Source organism: Manacus vitellinus, unplaced genomic scaffold, assembly GCF_001715985.3.
Source record: "Manacus vitellinus isolate BGI_N305 unplaced genomic scaffold, ASM171598v3 scaffold_11_pilon, whole genome shotgun sequence".
NCBI lineage: Eukaryota > Metazoa > Chordata > Aves > Passeriformes > Pipridae > Manacus > Manacus vitellinus.
In genome coordinates, this window is record NW_021938895.1 from 3,775,325 (window position 1) to 3,791,984 (window position 16,660).

At 44.8% G+C, this 16,660-nt stretch overlaps 2 protein-coding genes across 3 annotated transcripts; both read left to right on the plus strand.

The window, feature by feature from the left end:
* The first annotated feature begins 3,318 nt into the window (after positions 1-3,318).
* Positions 3,319-10,817, plus strand: TP53I3 (tumor protein p53 inducible protein 3). 2 transcript variants are annotated; one of them, XM_018087623.3, is made up of 9 exons: positions 3,319-3,725; positions 3,912-4,047; positions 4,500-4,695; positions 4,838-4,980; positions 6,257-6,524; positions 7,721-7,933; positions 8,648-8,844; positions 9,614-9,997; positions 10,716-10,817. In XM_018087623.3, the coding sequence occupies exons 4-8, from the start codon at positions 4,843-4,845 to the stop codon at positions 9,818-9,820; spliced, it is 1,023 nt and encodes a 340-aa protein (XP_017943112.3). In that variant the 5' UTR covers positions 3,319-3,725; positions 3,912-4,047; positions 4,500-4,695; positions 4,838-4,842; the 3' UTR covers positions 9,821-9,997; positions 10,716-10,817. The 2 variants fall into 2 exon arrangements, with proteins under 2 accessions (XP_017943112.3, XP_017943113.3); XM_018087624.3 differs by lacking the exons at positions 3,912-4,047; positions 4,500-4,695 and having other exon boundaries at positions 3,321-3,725.
* SF3B6 (splicing factor 3b subunit 6) lies at positions 10,450-15,276 on the plus strand. The gene is made up of 4 exons (XM_029965768.1): positions 10,450-10,480; positions 10,642-10,834; positions 13,425-13,563; positions 14,064-15,276. Exons 1-4 carry the CDS (start codon positions 10,450-10,452, stop codon positions 14,151-14,153), a joined length of 453 nt encoding a protein of 150 aa, XP_029821628.1. The 3' UTR covers positions 14,154-15,276.
* Positions 15,277-16,660: the final 1,384 nt, after the last annotated feature.

Here is a 16,660-nt window from a genome sequence, read left to right on the forward strand (position 1 = left end):
TAAGGAGACACTGACTGACTGTTTTCGGACTTTAAAGGCTTTGAACTCCCAGGAGGGGGACACTAATGGACAAAAAAATATATTAATACAGGTGGGACAGAAAATCCTTCATTTCTGCCCCTTCTCACGTGACAGGTGGCTAACATTCACCAAGGACAAACTGTCTGCACACCTTAGGATCAGGAACACTGAGAGAGCCTGGTGTATTGTTCCAAGGAAGATATGAAACAAAGGGTGGAGAGGCACAAAAGTGCTGCAGTCATGCTCTGTTGAAATCAATGCAGATATGAAACATGAAGAAGTTGGCACACAAACTTGGCTTAACCTAAGCCTTCCTCAGATGCAGATTCAATACCAGCAATTAATAGAAAAGTATTTTCTGCCCAGTTCTGGAGAAACAATGCCAGTGAAACCACCTTTAGTTGCTGAGTTACTAACACTGATGCAGCACATGAAACAAGCCCCTTCTTCTATCCAACAACATAGCTCTGTTTGTGCCCAGAATCACAGAACTAGAGAATCATTTAGGTTAAAAAAGACCTAAAGGTCACTGAGTCCAACCATTGACCCACCACTGCCAAGCCCATCACTAAACCACATCCCTCAGTGCCACATCTTTTAATACTGCCAGGGATGGTGACTCCACCACTGCCCTGGGCAGCCCGTTCCAGTGCTTGACAACCCTTTTGGTGAAGAAATTATTCCTAATATTCAATGTAAACCTCCCCTGGCACAACCCGAGGCCATTTTCTCTTGCGCTATAGCTTGTAACTTGGGAGAAGAGACCGGTCCCAACCTGGTTACAACCTCCTTTCAGGTAGTTGTAGAGAGCAATAAGGTCACCCCTGAGCCTCCTTTCCTCCAGGCTAAACACCCATAGTTCCCTCAGCTGCTCCTCATCAGACTTGTGCTCCAGACCCTTCCCCAGCTCTGTTGCCCTTCTCTGGACTCGCTCCAGCACCTCAGTGTCCTTTCTGAATTGAGGAGCCCAGAACTGGACATAGGATTCAAGGTGAGGCCTCATCAGTGCCAGGGACAGGGGGACAATCACTTCCCTAGTGCTTCTGGCCACACTATTCCTGATACAAGCCACTTGACCTTTGGCCCTCTTGGCCACCTGGCTCATGTTCAGCTGCTGTTGATCAGCACCCCCAGGTCCTTTTCCACTGGGCATCTTTCCAACAACTCTGCACCCAGCCTGTGGTGCTGCAGGGGGTTGTTGTAACCCAAGTGCAGGACCAGGCACTTCAGCTTACTGAACCTCACACAATGGCCTCAGCCCATTGATCTGGTCTGTCTAGATCCCTCTGCAGAGCCTTCCTACCCTCCAGCAGATCAACACACCCACCCAACTTGGTGTTGCCTGTGAACCTACCGAAGGCAAACTCAATCCCCTCGCCCAGACTGTTGATAAAGACATTAAACAGAGCAGGTCCCAGTGCTGAGCCCTGGGGAATGGGACTTACTAAATCTAAGGACTGGGCTTTACATTTTAAGCCAGCGTTGGGCTAGCTCTATCCTAGTATTTTCTGCAGGACTACACACAGAGCTGGAGCAGATCCAAAAGGTGCCATTGTGTTATTTATCCCCAAGTCTGATCTGGCTCAGTAATATATTCAGGAGCCATATCATAGTTGATATATGAGCATTTTTTAATGCTACGGGAGAAAGGCAAAAAGTGTAAAGCTGGAAGATTGCAAAAAAATGCCAACACTTGCAAAATCCTGTAATGATATCCACACGTTATTTGGTCTTGCAAATAGTCATCCATAACTGACCACTGCTCCTAAGCAAAGGCTAATGTAATGTCTAAGTTTTTCTGGAGCTAGATTTGCAGTGAGTTTGACTATGTATTTTCTGGAGTTTATTCTGGCTGTCCTGGATGATTTCTTTGAGAAAAGAAAACAAAGTAACTTTTCTTTGCATATTACAAGAGATTTCTGAAAATTATTGAAAGTGTTCAGTGTTTATTCTTTAGAACTGATATTATCTCATGAATATAGGTGTTAGTATTTTTAATTTTCAGTTAAAAATAACACAGTCTTCATTTAAGCATCACATAGTCTGAGAGGGATTTGAAGTTAGAAAAAAGCATCTCCATTACAGCAATTCTGCATATGATTTTTATAATTTTTAAAAAATTATTTATTTTTTCCTTGTGTTATTACAGCAGACTAGAGAGAAAGATAGCTGAATCAGAAGAAAACTTGGACTTCATCAACTTCAGGACTGCTCATGAGGAAATAAAGCTTAGAAGTTTGAAACATTATCCAATTTAAACAACAAACCGCTGCTTTACAACTTTCCAGCTTCTGAGTTTTTTTCAGGGATTTTTCCAAGAACACTTGAGGGCTCACTGTTCATAAAAGGACAACTCTATGCATCTAAGTTTCTTAACTGAATTGAAAGTGATGTAGTGATGTCTTCAATATTTGGCTTAAGATAGTCTGCTTAAACTTTCTAACATTGCCTTTTAGCCTGTTTCCAGATAAGATAATTATTATTCTCACTAAGCAAAGTAAGTTCTCTAATGGCATTACAGTGATGCAGAGCACCACAGATCCAAGGGATGAAGGAAACTGTCACATTAACACATTTTCAGACTGCCCAGTACATCTTCGAATATTACAAATAAAATACATTTTTAACATGTCAATTTGCATTGCCACCGACTGCTACAGAAAGTCATTTATTTTAAACTGCAGTAGATTGCAAAGTTCTGTGAGAATGAGGAAGGAGAGACAATGTCAGTACTGGGACTGAATCAGATCGTGTGTACTACAGGACATCAAAGAAGGGCATTCTCAAGAACAACAGGCTTCATGATCTTTTCATCTGCAGAAGTAAAGAAATTATTAGCTAATTGAGTCACATGAGAACAAAAGAATTTTTAGCTATACTTGATTCTAAATTTGTTTAGTTTCAAAGAAAAGTTTAAAAGCTTGACTCAAAAAATTTCATTATTAATATGAAAAAAATCCACAGAAAAAAATCCTACACACAGACACACACATGATTTATCATTTTTAAATAGCCTGAAGTGTCAGTTTTATTCCCTGACAACTCAATAGCTGGTGATCAGGACACAGAGATAGGCATGATCTGATCCTTCTCTTTCTGGGGGAAACAGCAAAGCTCAAGGAGATGTCATCAGGCTTTTCCAGCCTGAATGATTCTGTGATTCTAAACCATCAGGTGGGAATGCACGGGGCTGATGGACATGAACCAGCGAGCTCTGAACGCTGCTGTCTCCCGGGAACAGAGCCCAGGGGGTCTATGGCATAAGGGCTCTCAAGCTCCCGTGCCCCCAATACCAGTGGAGTAAATCGAGCCTGAGACAGAGTTCCGAAATCAGAGCAGTCGCTCCTGCCCTGCTCGAGCACACACCGTGACACTCCTCCCGCCCAGCACGGGCATCAGGCCAAACCCCCCTGGGTGCTGGGGGAGCGGTGGATCTCTGCCGGGGTTTCTGTCTCAATCCGTGCAATAATCCAGGCCAGTGAGTAGAAACAACAGTGAGTTGTACTAATAGTTCTGACTCTGCTCATGTCTTTCCCTCCAAAGTAAAAGACAACCTCGCCCCGTTCCACCCCTTGACCCGCAGGGGAGTAGCTGATGGCAGGAGCAGAGCTCAGAGAGGAGGAACCGGGATCGGACTCTGTTCCCGAGGGCAGGTTGGATTTGTTCCGGTGCAGAGATTGTGCTTCCTTATTCACAGGAAAAAGGTGAGTAACAAATTGTGCTCGGGAATCATATAACCCCTTAAAGTTATTGCTGGGGGCCATTGCTGGCAGATCTGACGGTTTGAAGTTGTTACACTTGGCTGGAAACGGGTTTCAGAGAAATGTAGATATTCAGATCCTCTTCTTCTCTCTCTCTCTCTTTTTTTGGGCCTGATTCTGTCAACAAAGGCAACGATTTATAAAAATGCAAGTTAGTGAACTCCGACGGAAGAAGGAAAAAAGCTTCTTTCACATCTTATTTTTAATTGACTAAAATTTGGACACAATTAAAAGAGCAGAGGCATCTCTTACAGGGTGGTATCAGGTGAGCTTCCCACTGAATTTTTTAGCTGATACAGACAAATTTTGTGGGACTGGATTAAATGGTTCAGCTGACAACAATGGTTCAGCTGAGCGCCAGCCTCAGAAAGAAAAGCCTTTAAATTACATTGTACTGAAATAAATGGGAGTGTTTATTCACTGTAAAATAGCCGTAGAGCACCACCCCGTGGGGATTGACATTCCTGGGGTTTCAAGTTGTTTGTCATTCTGCATTTGCAGTCTTACCACAGACAATTAGGTACACACTTAGCTTTTCCTGTACAGATATCATCATGCAAGTGATTTTTACAGAGGGCAGGGTGGTCTGTCACACAGTTGCTTGAAGAGGCTCTGGCCAGCAGCCCACCCTGTGCTGCATTCAGTAAAGTACCAGCTCTCAGGAAGTAACACAGTTGTTCCCATTGTGATTCCCTCTTCTCATCTCCTTCCACCCAGCATCAGGGAGCAGAGGGGAGCCTCTTGCAGATTTAATTTTGCCAGGCAGGCAGAGGCTTGACATCGCAGCCCATCTCAACAGCTGCTGGTGCCAAAAGGAACCCAGGAACGGTGACCAAGGAGTTACCTGAAAGACTCCTGCAGCAGTGGGACCCTCTACCAGAGCAAATCAGGCACACTGGAATCAAATGCTGAGGCAAGGGAAATAAATAGGAATTTTTAAAATCTTTTGTCATCTTTCATCACTGAGATTTTCTCACTGCATGTAAGTGTGCCTGTATTCATGCCAGTTTTATTTCAGTTTTGGTTTTGTTTTTTGTGGTTTTTTTTTTTTTTAGAGAAAATGTTTGCAGCTTATTTTGATTGCCCAGGAGGCCCAGAAAATCTCTATATGAAAGAAGTGATGCAACCAAGTCCAGGACAAGGAGAAGTTCTTGTGAAGGTCTCTGCCAGTGCTCTGAATAGGGCAGATTTACTCCAGGTATGTATACATTAAGCAGATTTATGCAGCTGAAAATAGCACTGATTTTTCAAGCCCCTATCTGAGGTCTTGACAGATCAGAAGAGTTAAAAGAGGTTGGAAGTCAGGAGCATTTGGATGGGAGATTTCATAGGGGCGAAAGAAGAGATGTCTGTTGATTCAGCAGATAAATGTTTTTATCTGGGTGTGCAAGTTTGGAGTTGGCTTCCTGCCAAATCTCCGAAACTCGACAACAGGGTCTCCTTCCCAGAGAGGGAAGGAAAAAAAAACGAAAGACCAGGCAGCCAAAGTTCTAGCCAAAATATATATATATATTATGTATAAAACAGAGATATACAATGAGAATTATATATATGAATCTATGACCCCAAATAGCTTCCCGAAGTCAAAGGGAGGAGGGGGGAAGGGAGAAGGGAAAAGGATAAAATAGGGTGAAAAGGGACAAATAATAAAACAGATCTACACAATCTAAAAACCCAGCAAAGCTGAAGGATTGGCAAGAGCTCACCACTTCCCTTGAAAGAAAGCAGTACGTCTGGACACGGCCCAGCACTCCCCCCTCACACGTGGTCGATAACAGCAGTTACTGTAGGCCTCAGCTCCAGATAAGCCAGGCCCAGACAGGGACCACCGTTCTCCAACCTCGCCGGAAGAGAAGAGGGCGAACTCTCTTATCAAAGCCTTATTTATACCCTAGGTTACGTAAAGGAATAGCATGGAATACTTCCTTGGTCACCTTCCCAGTTCCTTCCTGGTTACAAACTGGTTTCCAGGAAGGCCTAGACTGAAACCATCACACTGGGTCACTGCAGTGCTGGGCTGGTGTGGAAAGGCAGCTGCCTTTCAAGAAAACATGTAAAACCAGAGCTCTGGTCTTTCTAGGTGCTTAGACACTTCTCTGGACATTTGAGATGAACAGGAAATGTTTCACTGGCCCAGTCCCAGTGGGAGAAAAATCACATTTAAATTATTAAGTTTGATCTGCAAGCCATGCTCTGCAACTGGGGACCATAGAACCTCCTCAGTGGAGACTGGCCTGGAAAAAGGAGACTCACAAAAAAATGAATTTATTCTTATTTTAAGAACATACTTAGGAAACGAGAAGTTTTTCCAGAGGAGAGAAGATCCTCAAATTACTGGAACATTTGCACAGTGCAAAATCAGGATTAAATAGACAGGAATGTAGGTTAGAGACGTGCGAATGGAATATTGCAATTCATTAAAGTCAATGAGGTGTTGCTTTTCCTTCCTTGCCCTCTCTTTTCTTTTATTTTAGAGGAGAGGGAAGTACCCTCCCCTGGAAGGAGCAAGTGATATTTTAGGCTTAGAAGCAGCTGGGAGTGTGGCTGGGCTGGGCCCTGGCTGCAGGGGCCGGTGGAAGGTCGGCGATGCAGTGATGGCTCTGCTCTCCGGAGGAGGTCAGGCACAGTACGTTACAGTTCCTGAGGGCCACCTGATGCCAATCCCCAAAGATATGACTTTTATCCAGGCTGCAGCCATTCCCGAAGCCTGGTTAACAGCATTTCAGCTGCTGCATTTTGTAGGTGAGAGGTGTATTTGCCCATCTATCCCCAAACAGCTGATATTCCTTTCTGTTATGAAATCCTTTCTTTGTTGCCTCCATCTGAATGCTGTTTGCCTTTCCTCTGTCACTTCATTCCCGTGGGTCAGAATTTGGTATGCCAGACACAAATCCTGAAATCTTGACCACCTCTCCTCACTCATAACTTACCCTGTTGATTGCATATTTACAAGGAAGGATATGGAAAGATGCTCAGTTTTCTTTTCATTTATGTTTCTCAGCTTGAATCACTGAATGGTTTGGGTTGGAAGGGACTTTAAAGATCATCTAGTGCAATCCCCCTGCCATGGGCAGGGACACCTTTCATTAAGTCTAAACCCTCAAATAACTTCCATGTTCTCCAAACAGCTGAAAAGTCATCCTATTTCTAAGGATTTGACTTCACTTGCAAGCATGCCCATATAATGAACTTTCTCACTAATTGCCTTTGGACCTACAATAGGCAACATCTCCTTGTACCTTGTTTCACAGAGACATTAATTGTAAGTAAAATCCCCTCTGAGCTGATTCAAAACAGTCAGAAGCTCACACTCTTCACTTTGAAAATACACTGCCAAGGCACTACAGTAGCACTTGCCAGGGTTTTCCTCAGGTGAGAAATATCCTTCTCCTACCTTCTTCAGCAGTAGCACCTAGAAGTTCCAGTAAAGAACAGAAGTTCCAAACAAATAACTTTCTTGTAGACTTGCTTCAAGCAGTGTTGTTTCCTGGGGATCACTTCCAGATCACTTTAAATTAATGCGTTAGAGCAACTGATAGATAATTGGTAGAACTGGTCCTTAACATAACCCAGCACTCTGGATGTTTCTCCATTGTTGAGTGCCTGATTTTTCAGTATGAACATCCTCCAGCGGTGTTTTTACTGGTAGAATAAAAAGGCTGATTGCACTCACTTAAGCATCTTGGTCACAGATGCCCAGAGCTGGACAGGGCCAAGATAAAGTCATTCCACTGAAACTGGTAAAATGAAGTTCTGTCAGCACGCTGTGACCTCTGTTGGTCCTGGGTTTGTTTCTCTTATGAAAGATATGAAGATGTAAACAAAGCCCACAAGGGCATCTCTTTCAACCCCCTCTTCAGTATTTTCCATGCTGTTCATGTTTTAATCCAAAGGTGATGCCCAAAGGGTGACCACTCTTCCCTTATGTCCTCCTTCAGGTAAAATACAGGAGGGTGAGACAGTGCTGATCCATGCTGGAGCCAGCGGAGTTGGCATGGCAGCCATTCAGCTGGTGAGACTGGCAAAAGCAATTCCCATCGTGACAGCAGGAACTCAAGAGAAACTGAAAGCAACAGCAAACGCTGGAGCAGCTGCAGGGTTCAACTACAAGAATGAAGATTTTAGTGAAAAAGTCTTGGAGTTCACCCAAGGTAAGAACCTCTCTGTGAAAGAGCCTGTGACAGCTGGGGAGGAGTTTGTACCTCCCAGCATGTGCACATACACTCAGTTTCAGCTGTCGCCTTAGTCGGTGAGGGAGCAGACAGTAGTGACCCTGTTAGCACAACCTGACACACTGTTCAGCTCAGAATGTGCCTTTCCTTACTTTAATTGTGCTGTTTTCTGCATGGGCTCTCTTTATCTGTGTTCATTTGGGGCAAAAATATCGTGCCGCCTTATTGTTCCCTCCACAAAGAACTGTGGGACCAAGTCCTCACACTTGTCTTTGTAAGAATCACCACGGAATCACAGAAGGATTTAGGTTGGAAGGAACCTTAAAGATCATCTTGTTCCAAGCCCCTGCCATGGGCAGGGATACCTTCCACTAGACCAGGGTGCTCCCAAGCCCCATCCAACCTGGCCTTGAGCACTTCCAGGGGTAGGGTATTTACAGCTTCTCTGGGCAACCTGTGCCAGTGCCTCACCACGCTGGGTTCTCACACTGCTAGAAAATTTTTTGGGGGCCCAATTCTATAATTCCTTACAAATCATTGTGACAATTCCTAATTTCAGTAGAAAGAATTAAATGAGAATTGCAGGGTTGATTCTGTACCTACAAAGAACAAGGCTGTAGTTTTCCCTGAGATTATCCCAGCCTTTAATGCAGCTCAACTACATTGCTGAAATCTCTCCTGATTCTACTTAAGGTTCTGGAGTGGATATTATTTTAGATTGTGTTGGTGGCTCATACTGGGAGAAGAATCTCAACTGTCTGAGTACTGATGGCCGGTGGATTCTTTATGGACTACTGAGTGGAGGTGAAGTCCATGGGGATTTGCTAGCAAGGCTGCTCTCCAAAAGAGCCAGCATCCACACGAGTCTATTACGGTCACGAGACAAGGAGGCAAGTAATGGCTATCAACAGTCTGTGCAGTTTGACCGTAAAATTGATGATAGTTTTCTTTTAAAACTAGTGTTAAACACCTTCTTGCAAAAAAAAAGTCCCTCTTGAACTGTCATTACATATTTTGAAAAATTAAGTTATAATTAAGTTATAATGTCCCCTTTCTATTTTTATCAAATCCCTCCCTGAATCAGAGGAATGATACCCAGGACTTCTGAATGTATTTCACAAGTACCATAATTTAAAGATTTGGCCTAAAAAAGAACAGAACTTGAGCGATCAGGCAATTTGATCGAGTCTGAGGAGAGGTAAATAAAAACTTCTATCAGGTAATTTTTCGAAGTAGAAAGTAAGACCATTTGGATGCCCAATTACCAAGAAGAAAATCACTTTATGTGGAAAATTCTCAGGTTTGACAATAAAAGACAGGCAGTGCAGAGCCCTAGGGTAGATGGTTTAAGACATACATATATCTCTCTATATGTATATATATATATGTATATTCTCAAAAACTATCAGTTTGAATTTAAATGGTTCTGCACTGAGCTTACACCACCTGTTTTGGAGAATTTCATTCAATTAAAATGTAATAAATCTAAAAGTTTTCTTCTCGTTTGTAATTTAGGCCAGTCATGTGTTTATGTCCATTTCACCGTGACAGTGTCAGGAAGTGACTCCTTGCAGGCTGCGCACACTTTGTACGCCGTGCTTAGAGACATCTCAGTGAGTGAAATGGCTGGAAATAACCTTCAAAACACTTTTCCCGCAGTATAAGGAGCGGCTGGTGAGAGCCTTCTCAGAGGACGTGCTGCCCTATTTTTCCGGAGAGGCTTCCCCGCGTCTCCAGCCGCTCGTGGACAGCGTTTACCCCCTGCACAAGATCGCAGAGGCACACAGGGTTATGGAGGAAAACAAGAACACCGGCAAAATCGTCATCGAAGTGCCTGTTTGCTTCAAGAAAGGGCCCCTGCTGTAGCTGTGCTGGGTGACAGGGTCACCGCGGGTGTTGCACTGCAGAGATCCTGCCGCTTTCTGCTCCAAACCGGGATCGCTTATTGTGGGCGGCGAGGAGGGGCAGAGGATTACGGGAAGCGTTTATTGAAAAGGTGGCGAGGAGGGGTAAAGAATAACGGGAGGCGTTTATTAAAAAGAGGTTCGTGTTGCAGTTCTGTTGCCGTGAACTGAAGGCGCACGCGGTGCGGGGATCTCCACTCCCTCAGGGCCGAGGGCAGGGCCGGGGCTGAGCGGTGCGCGCCGGGACTAGCCTCCGGTCCGAGAGGGGAGCGCGGTGCACGCCGGGACAATTTCGCTCCGGTGAGTGAGCGCGGCGCGCCGGGACACACTCCGGTCCGTGAGGGAGCGCGGTGCGCGCCGGGACAGCTCCGTCCGTGAGAGAGCGCGGTGGCAACGCCGGGACAGCTCCGGTCCCAGTGAGGAGCGCGGTGCAAACGCCGACTGCTCGGCCCTGAGTGGACCGCGGTGCAACGCCGGGACACATCCGTGTCTCCGCCCAGCGTTCACGATCGCCGGCTGGTGTTCCGTTCCCGGGCTCCTTCCCCGTCCGCGTTCCTGCCCCAGGCAAGGCCACCCGCTTTCAGCCGCACCATGGCGAGCAAGCGGCAGACGAAGGCCAAACGTGAGTGCGCGCGCTGCCCCGTCCCACCCCCTGGGCTCCGGCCCCGTCCATGGGAAAGGAGCCCATCCCGCTCCAGGCATCCCGCTGGTCTGACGGGAGCGCGGCAGGAGGGTGGGACAGGTGATCTTTAAGGCCCCTTCCAATCCCATTTCACGGTTTAGCCCGTAAGGTGCCGAGTTTAAGGCTTGTGGTACGTGCCCCGGATCTAACAGTCCCCGTGTCTTTTCCCTCTCAGATCCGGCTCCCCCCGGAGGTGAACCGGATCCTGTACATCAGGAACCTGCCGTACAAGATCACGGCCGAGGAGATGTACGACATCTTCGGGAAGTACGGCCCCATCCGGCAGATCAGAGTGTAAGTGTTTTGTTCTCCTTTGGGACGTGAAGGGCTCCACGTGCTCCACTGCCGGTGTTCTCACCTCAGGGGGTGACAGCTGGGATCCACAGCTGGAAAGGCTCAGTGCCCTGAGTGCCAGAGAGGGATGTGATGATGCTCTTAAGTGAATTTGTTAGAAAATTATATTGCTGGGAGGCGGGGGGAAGAAGCTTAAATTTGATGTGAATTTGGGGAAGTTGGTAAAATATGAGACTTGTTCTCTTGAGTCTCAAATACAGCTGAGCTTTTACCTTCACTGGAGCTAAAAATAAGAAAGGCAGAAGCTGAACAGTTTTCCTGTTTAATGAGTATGAGATAATTAATGGGAAAACAGATGTTGATGTTGCTGCTGGACCTGTGGACTAGAAACAAACACCAGCAGCAACCCCTATGGGTCAGAGACAGGGTGTCCTCACCACACAGGGTCTGGATAGTGGGGATGTGACTGTGACTTTGCTTATAAATGCCTGGAGATTGTACATGTCTGCAGCAGCTCTGAGGTTCTTCTCACTGCTGGTTCAAATACTGAAGACATGAGTGCTGGTGTTGCCTGTTATCCTGAGAGCTGTCTGAGTCATCAGAATGGTTTGGGTTGGAAGGGACCTTACGGATCATGATGTTCCAACAATCCTCGTGCCATGGGCAGGGACACCTTCCACCAGACCAGGGTGCTCCAAGCCCCATCCAACCTGGATGCTGTGGATTAAACCATCATTCCCTCTGGGTGGTATCATGATCCACTAAGTTTCTGGCAGAAAGAGTTGTCTGAAGCTGGAATTCAGGGAGAGCTTTTGAGGACTGTAGTAAGTGTGGTTGGAGTATGGACACTCATACAAAAGGATTTATTTATTTTTTTGCTCCTTCTAAAAGAATATTTAGGAAGGGGAGGAAACAGAACTTGGTGTTTAATACAGTGTGAGACAGATTTCAGTAGATGCACACATAGAAAGGAAATGTAGTTTGTATTTGATGTGGGGTGGCTTTATTGTACTGCTTTTATCAACGGTGGCAAAATAGCCTGCAGCACCTCCTGAGTTCTTGATTAAGCTGCTGATCAGATTAGAGCAGAACATACCCTTGTCATTTATATGGCTTTCTGTTTCCCAATTCTCTGAGACTGGGATGGGAAATTAACGTTTGTTTTGACTGTGTAGGATGTAAATACCTAAATTGTCGATGCTGCTTAAACAGACCAAGTGTAACAACCTAAAATAGAAGTGCTCGTTTCAGAGCTGTAGTGATTAAAATCATAGGATGGTTTGGGTTGGAAGGGACCTTAAAGACCATCTTGTTCCAACACCCTGCCATGGGCATCTTCCACTAGACCAGGTTGCTCAGGGCCCCATCCAAGCTGGCCTTCCAGGGATGGCACATCAACAGCTTCTCTGGTAACCTGTTTGATTGTTAATTGTATAGAGCAAAGTCAGTTTTACAGGCAGAGTTGCCCTCAGCAGACCAGGAGGGGGGGCACGTGCTGGTGGTGCTGTGCTGGGACGTGCAGCTGCACAGACCCTTGTACAGGGAAGCGCAGCAGACATGGCTGGGAATGGCTGAAGGAACGAGGGGAAGCGTAAACACTGCTGGGCTAAACAGGTGGAGTTCTTTGCTAATGAGCATAAAGGACAGCCAGTACTTAAGGTTTCTGAAAACACATAGGCTAGAACAGCGTGACAGTGGGACATAAGGAATTGGGATGTATTGGGAGCTTTCCATCAGAGTGACACACTGACAGGTGTGTCCAGCAGTTTGCTCAGAACTACTAATTCATGTTGTTTCCCACAGAAATCCCAACATCATCACAAGACAAGGCATAAGGTCGATCCCCCTTTGTAATGGCTTTTGTGCCTTGTGCAGTTTTATCCCATTCTCCACCTTTGTACACATCCCAGGGTGGATATGTGACATGCCATTTGTCCTCGGGAGTTCTCAGAAGCACCTTGGAGACAGTTGTTCTGATTATTAAGTCTCTATAACTGTATTTTAGTTGAAACCTTTGGGATCTGTAAACTCTGTGGTCCCTGTGGGCTCATTAGTGTTATGTGCCCAGCCACATGTCTCATCCCTCGGGCGAAGGGAGTGGAATTGGTGCTCTACTGGGTGATGGCTGTGGCTCTGCAGTGGGCTTTCACCAGCAGGGCTGTTCTGACTCCTAAATTGACTTCATGATGTGCCAGGAACCCTTTTCCACCCTAGGGACACATCTGATCCAGACAGCCACTGACAGCCAGGTCTTGTAATATTAAATAAAACAAGCTAATTGCTGTAATAAAGATTTAAATCATTTCCAGATACATGGCAACCCTGACAAAAGCTTCTGATAGTTGTTGTGGGGAGGTGCATTTTCCTTAAGGAGCAAAATAGAGCACACTCTCCTGTTGTCTCTGGCTCTGAACTGTTTGGTGTGGAAAGCAGGGATGTAGTTTAATATCTAGAAAAAATAAAAAATTGTTTTTTAGTGAAGTCGCATTACTTCATCTAATCTCAGTCACTGTGAAATAAATAAACGTTAGACTAATAAAACTATTTCTTGTTCATTTTATTCAATGTTAAAACTGATGTTGCTCTGCAGTGGGAACACCCCTGAGACCAGAGGAACAGCCTATGTGGTGTACGAGGACATCTTCGATGCCAAGAACGCCTGTGATCACCTGTCAGGGTTCAACGTGTGCAACAGATACCTCGTGGTTCTCTACTACAACGCAAACAGGGTATGGGCACCAGGCGGGTTTAAGTTACCTGTGAACAGAGCCAGCACAAAAGAACAAGCCCAAAATCAGTTTGTAAAGACAGTTGCTTGGGTATTCTTAAGAAATAAACCCCAACTGTTGGAGGGAGTGGATTGGACACACGGTCAAGGTTTCATCTTTACGTGGGGATTTGTGTGCCAAAGTACCTTTGGACCAAGGGTGTGAAAGAAATGTTTCTGGTGCAAGTAGTCTGGAGAAGAGGAAGCAGGGGCCTCACACCAGCACAGCTGCAGCAGATGTGAGATCTTGTTTATGGGTAAAAAGTCTCCAGTTCTGGTGTCCTGCCCGTCACTGACAGTGTCCAAGGCCCTGTGATGTTCTCCAAGGGCGAGAATCAAACAGAGCCGTGTGTGTGATGGTGATGGATTTCATAGTGATGTTGGTTGCAGTTACTGGGAAAGAACATGTCCTAAGATGAGAGATTCTTTGTCATCTCACATCTTTTGTTTTCCTAATTACAGGCATTCCAAAAGATGGACACAAAGAAGAAAGAGGAACAGCTTAAGCTTCTCAAGGAAAAATACGGAATTAACACAGACCCACCGAAATAAACTGGTCTTTTTTGGAAAACTGTTTTCAAGCCCTGCCATCAAGTTCTTAACCTAAACACAGGAATTCTCAACAAAGTGTAACTTTTTCTCTTACAAGTTTGATAAGCTGCAATATGAATCTTTAGATCTTCACATTAGAATTAAATAAATGTAAAACATGGGAAGATCTGCTTTAAGATTAAATCCCCCAAGTGGACATGGGCTCGCCAAGCTGTGAGGGTGACCTGGCAAAGGCTGCATTGACCTGTTTCTAGCAGGAGCTTTAAGAAGGGACTGAGCAGGTTCTGTTTTTGACTGAACAAAGCAAGCCTATGTTTATAGCAAAGTTTCTTTCACAAACTGTAGAAGATAAATGGCCTTTTAAAAGTATCCAGCTGATAAGCTGACTCCAGTCAAATCTTGTTCTAGCAATGGTGCCAACACTGACCAGGTGCAGTGAAACAGCCCTGCTCTCACAGTGCTGTGCTACTGGGCTGAGCTAAGGCTGTACAAGGTCTTTGACGTGTATACCAGGTTTGTACTGAGGACTCTGTGAATTAGAGAACACTCAAACAAAATGAGACAGTAGGTGAAGGTTTTGATTTTGGTACCCATACTGTGGTTGTTTTCTATCTGATGTGTTTGAACTGTAACACATTTTCTGTACATAAATTTTTAGGTGTAGCACCTGGTGGAGGCAAAACCAAATTTACATTTTTTGTAGATTTTTTTTCTTCAGCGCTCATGTTCTGTGTATAAAAATGAGTGTGATACAGAGTGTGCATAACCAGTGTCTTTTGGAAGTGGGAAAGAACAACCTCCACCTCTGTTCTGAGCCAGCTGGAAGTTGTGTGAACTTTGGTAGTATCCTGCCTTGGAATGATTTACTTGGGTGGATGTGAGGTTTTACTCCCTGACCAGACAACTTCCAGCCAGTGCAGAACGCGGGCAGATGCAAACATACTTAGCCTGAAGATTTGTAATTTAATTTTGGTTTTTTTCAGTTCATTGTACTGTCATAAAGAAATGTTCCAATTTTCTGATCCTTTGATTTTTGTTGGAATCTGTCACTTAAGGAACCATGCTGTTCATTTGGTAAAAAAAATAAAATGTCTACATGTTTTGCTTTTTTTTTTTTCATCAAGGCTTGCTGTTTGCTGTGCTAGTTCTGTGTAAAAAAAAAATAAAATATCTACATATTTTGCTTTTTTTTTCATCAAGGCTTGCTGTTTGCTGTGCTAGTTCTGTGTGTAACCTGTCCTTTAGAAGGGGAGTCATCCATCACCTGAATGTTTGGGACACAGGTAGGAGCTGTAGTGCATCCATTGCCATTCGTACAGGAACGTCCCTGTGTGTTCATGGGTGATGGGCAGGGTACCCGTGCCCAGCTCTCACATGGAGGAGATCCCTGGCAGGATCCCTCCCCTTAAAATTGACACTGCTTTTTGCAGCAAGAAGCCTTGCAGGCCACAGTAATCCATCCCTGAGGTCGGGAACAGGCGCTGGGAGACTTTTGGAGCCTGTTACCTGGGGTTGGGTGAGCAGTTGCTCCTCCACTGCCAGCTTGGTCTTCAGGTCTTGCTCCTCAGATTACACAAACCAAAGGTTCTCAGGCAAAAACCAGCTTGCATTAAAAATATTTAAAGGAACGGAATCCTATTGGAAGGCTTGTTGCTGTGTGAACATCCATAGCTTTTTAAGTGTTAAAACCGTTCCACCCCCAAATACATGGATTTTTTTAATATATATTTATATATATATATATGTGTCATGTATATACACACAGGAGACCCCTTGCTGTACCAGGAACTGGAGCTGCTTGTTGTCATGCTGGATTTATGGTTCTAATAAATAATAATAAACACTGATAATAAATACCAGGGTGCCAGTAATGGTGCTGTGCACTGCCAGCCTTGTTTAAAATTATATGCAAATACCACATTGCTTCTGTCAATAGCAGAGAGCATGGTGCTTGCACTGCAGTGCCTGTTTTGATGAGGATTTGATGCTGTTTGAAAAACATATCTAAAAAGCAATTCTTTAGGGTAATAAGATTAATAAAAATTCCTTCAATGAATCCTCAAGATCAGCAGCTTTTGATTTCTCTGAGAGCTCAGCTGCCGCCTTTCATTAAATATTCCATTTCATACTTTTTCTTCCAGTGCCTGTTCAGGGCTTTCAGTGTCCCTGCACATGTAAAATGAAATAATGATTTGTACCTGCAAGACAGAGGGAATGGAAATGGAATGCCCGGAGGATTGTTTTGATGAGATCTGCTCAAGATTTTGTTTGAAATGTAATATCAAAGGACAGGGAAATGAGTTCAGCTCTATGAATGGCAGAGGGGCAGCAAATAAGGCAGATGTTACCAGCCTTGCACTCTGCATCTGTGCTGGTTTTTGTTTGCTCACTTCCTGTTTAATTTTTCAGGAAGTAGGGCATGAAATTAAGCCTGGAAGGTCATTTTTGTCCCCATTGATGCTGTTTAGAAATTAGTAACAGCAGCATATCTGATTACACAGGCAATG